Source organism: Pteropus alecto, unplaced genomic scaffold (genome assembly GCF_000325575.1).
Source record: "Pteropus alecto unplaced genomic scaffold, ASM32557v1 scaffold138, whole genome shotgun sequence".
Classification (NCBI taxonomy): domain Eukaryota; kingdom Metazoa; phylum Chordata; class Mammalia; order Chiroptera; family Pteropodidae; genus Pteropus; species Pteropus alecto.
Window position 1 is genome coordinate 1,474,421 of NW_006441525.1, and position 4,077 is coordinate 1,478,497.

Here is a 4,077-nt window from a genome sequence, read left to right on the forward strand (position 1 = left end):
TATTTCTGAGAAATATTTAAACTGCATTAAAATAGACTATGAAAGCGAATCTATTCCACGCTTACAGAATTTCATCGTCTTATCTCTCATATGCAGTTTCTCTCTTCTTTACTTAGGAAAAAAATATTTATTGATATTTTTTGTTTCTTCACTGCTTTTTTAATTTTTTATAAGACCCATTCAGTTTTGTCTGTGAATTACCTCAAATCATAGTATAATTTTCTTCTGGTTTGTATTCCAACATCATTTTATACACACAAGAATCTCTTTGCTCTCTCTTGCTTCTTCTTTCTCTCCCTTCATCACTTCCTCCTTCTCTCACTCTCACTCTCTCTCTCTCTCTCTCTCTCACACACACACACACACACACAAACAAAATTATAGAAGATAAGATTTCTTTCTGAGAATTCTGTTCTTCTCTGTTCTCAGGCCTCTTTCAAGTGGCACATAGCTTATAATAATCATTGGTGAATCAGGATGAAAATAAGAGTAGACACTGAGGGCAGCGAGCAAGCATTGATGTTATTTGTACAGTTCATGGTACAGAGTGACAAGTTGGCCTCTCCCTCACCTTTCCTCACAACGCAGGCCTAGAGAACTCAACCACTGCACATTTCTCCTGTGTTGACTTTGTCTTTCCGTGTTTTGTTGAGGGATGGGAAAGGGCTGTCTTTCTTGGCAGAGAGAAGATAAACAATGCAGTTCTGGTTAGCTGTGGGAGATGGGAAGGGGATGCATACTCAACAGAACAATTTGGTCCGTAAGAAAAGGAAGCCAGAGTCTAGAGCTCTTCATCATCATCGTCCGTTCGTCCTCCGATATTTAGTGAAAAGACTGAGGGCAACGTCAGGGGAGGGGTGGGGGATGGGGTACAAAACTCATGTTATTGATGGCCTCCTGGTGACATAGTTTCCCTAGACTTGAAATAATCTGTACATGGAAATTGTTAAGCCATATGGAGAAGAGAAGAGCTTGAAAAGGAACAGATTTTGGTAGGATGGAGAAAAACATACAAACAGATGGAACCCAAGAAAGGTTTTTTATTTTCTTATTTTTATAGGAAAGATAATAGCCTAGATTGTAGGGTTTGAGGGTAGGCTCTGGACTCTGGGCTGCAGAGTGGTTTGTGGTGTGGCCCATTTTATAAATCAAACAGACACAGAGGGTTAAATGTTTGCCTCTTCCTTCATAAGGATGCTGTAAAGATTTAGGGGGGCAATTTATGGCTTCCAAAGAAGAATAAATTAAGAATTTAAATCTATTTGGAGGATTCCCTTGATAAGAAAAGCAGCTTAAGTTTGCTTTTGTGATTTGATGTCACTAGGACGCATGCCTGGCCTGTGAACACACTGGGCTTTATGAGGGGACTCAATGACCCTGAAATTATGTGCTCAGAAAGTGTAAAGAGTCTCATTTTAAAAACTATCAGTAAAGGCTGAGGATGAGAAAAAGCTTCACAGCTCTGGGGCAGCAAGGGAGACTGGTTTTAAAATCAAAATTTCTGTTATTGCTGTTTCAGCAGGGTTCCCTGCTTACTGGCATCTTATCTGTTTTAAAAGTTAAAAGGAGTTGTGGAAGCAGGTTGAGAGCAACCAAAGGTCTAAAATATTTGAACAGAAGAAAAAGGCAAGTGCAATGGTGTGGAGAGAGTAGGCAGATTCCACAGTCTGGTGACGTTTAAAACATTGGATTGAGCTGTTTTGCTGGAAAACATTGCATAAAAATATGTCCAAGCTCTAATCCTCTTTTAACAAATTGAGTTAGAACTTTCCTCTCCCCTTGATTTTCATGGTAGCCCTATTCTACACATTGGATCATCCTTTTCTTTGCCACTTGGAAATTCCTGTAATTAGTACTGAATGATTTTGTACTAGCATCAAATTTATAGAGTGGCTCTGGAGTAGTTAGACCATTTAGAACAAAAGGAATGGTCCCATTTTACCGTAACCATTTTCAATTTGGTGCATTTACTCAGTGCATTTTCAGACTTTGCCTGGACAGCACATAGTAGTGTTGTTTGGTCTTAAACACTCTTATTCAGGAGGCATATTGTCTGTATATGAAACTTTGAAAAACTGTTCTGGCAAATTTGATGAATCACATTTTTTCAAGACACGCAGTTTGCTTTTCATTTCTCATTTAATTTTTCCATTATGAATACATAGAAACTTTTATGATATTTTCTGGGCATATTTCCAGTAATCTGTTAATAACTTATTATTTATAGTGATGCTGAGAAGCAGGGAAGTTAACTGACTTGCCTGAGATCAAAACCAAGAAATAACCAGCCTTTCTTCTGTTGTTGAAGCGTGGTTCTGGCAAATTACTTTCTTGAGTACATACATAATGAATTTATCTGTAGTTGGTGTTTTTTAGGTAAAAATGCATATCAGTGAAGGATTATGAAGCGTAGATTACTCTACTTAATAGATTACTCTACTTAAAAGTGTAGAGATTTATAATTTACAAATTCCAAATCTCTTCAAATAATTAAAAGGAAATCATTCCATCTTTTTAACAAGTGATGTTCTTGCCTGGGGCCTTCTGTGACAACCTGTAGTGGCAGTGTGTGAACACTAGATGGCACACGTTCAATGTTACAACTAAAACACCAGTGCAGAACCAATAGCAGAAAACAAAGTCTATGGTGATGGGCACCATTCTTTCTTCTGTGTGGTCAGAAAACTTGAGAGACAAAGCATAACCTAACCATATCAAGGGTAATATGACTTGAAAAAATTCCATATAGAGCCTAATCCACTAACACTTGGATGCTAGTGTAAAATATACGATTTAGAACACACGACATTTTCATCTGGCTTAATCTCATGCTTTGAGCTCTGGCCAAAAAGATATGGAACCTAGGTCAGGCCCACTGATGCCCCATCCACGCTATAGTAGGTCGGCTTATGCAGATTTAAACCATCGAAACCTGTCACAAAAATATTCGTGGAATAAATTAGATTACTTTCATCATTCAAGATGAAGGTATCTTAATTTTTTTAATAACCCTCTTTTCATCTTAAATAATTTAACTGCTAAAATTTGCAGTGCACTAAGATGCGATATTATTTAGTCCAGCATGGCAGTGGTCGCTGCTTTCCTCAATAACAACTCTAAATCATTATGTACTCATTACCTAATAGGCATGAATGAAAAGACAGGCCCAAGTCTGACCCTGAGGCACTTCTAGGCCATGTGCAGAGGTCAGACATGTTACTTAAAACTAGCAACACAGGCAGGCTCTGTGTCTTTACTGCAGCCTGCTGGAAGAAAGTGTTTTTAAATTTTCCATGATACTTAGTGACTCTTTTTTTCTGGATCATATAGGCTTATTGTAGAAAATGTGCAACATACAGGTAGGTATATACAGAGGAAATAAAGTTTGCCCATAATTCCCTTGCCCCAGGAAAATCACTATTTGCATTTGTACGCCGAGCTTTTTGCATTTTTTCTAACGCAAAGGAATATGCCATTTTCAGCAGTTCTGGACAACTTATTTGCCTGATAATAGCAAATCGTTATTGATGAAATGCTTCTGGTCTTTTCCTTTACAGCCCGAAGCAGCCTGCCACCCTGCCATATTCAGAATGGTTGATGAAATGTTCAGGTAAGTGTTATGCTGTTTCTATTAATAATTGATTTTAAAATGCTCAATTTCTAAATATGAATTTAAAATTCTGTTGTAGTCTCTGGCTATATTGTGAGGAAATTAGATTGAGTCCATTTTACCCCTCTGAGCTTTTGGTAAAACTCTAGTGTCAGTGTATATTTAAAAGCCAATGCCTAAGAATTAAGATAACTTTCTTTTTTTAACCTTTTAAAGTTCTAATAATAATGATAGAAAGTAGAAGTAATTTAAAAATTAAATATTCATGTAGGATTTTGCTCAGCTCAAAATAAAGAGTAGCAGTGTACTTCGTTCACCACATGAGGGCTGACCAATCTTTTTAAAGGATTTTAAAGTTAAGGAAAACCAAGAAAAATAAATAAATAATGCCATATTAACAGAACTCTCCTGAAAAGCAAAATCAACTATGCAAGTCATCTTACAACATTTTTTTTTTTTTTTTTTTT

At 36.8% G+C, this 4,077-nt stretch overlaps 1 protein-coding gene across 9 annotated transcripts in view; it reads left to right on the plus strand.

Annotated features, from left to right (window-relative positions):
- FANCC (Fanconi anemia complementation group C) overlaps nt 1-4,077 on the plus strand; it is a 236,060-nt gene that overhangs the window by 205,656 nt on the left and 26,327 nt on the right. For all 9 annotated transcript variants that reach the window (XR_003048429.1, XR_003048428.1, XM_015594784.2 and 6 more), the window contains one exon: nt 3,558-3,610. Coding sequence is in view for 7 of the 9 variants with exons in the window: in XM_015594784.2 (XP_015450270.1) it covers nt 3,558-3,610 (53 nt within the window). In the remaining 2 variants the exon portion in view is untranslated. The remainder of the gene's footprint in view (nt 1-3,557; nt 3,611-4,077) is intronic.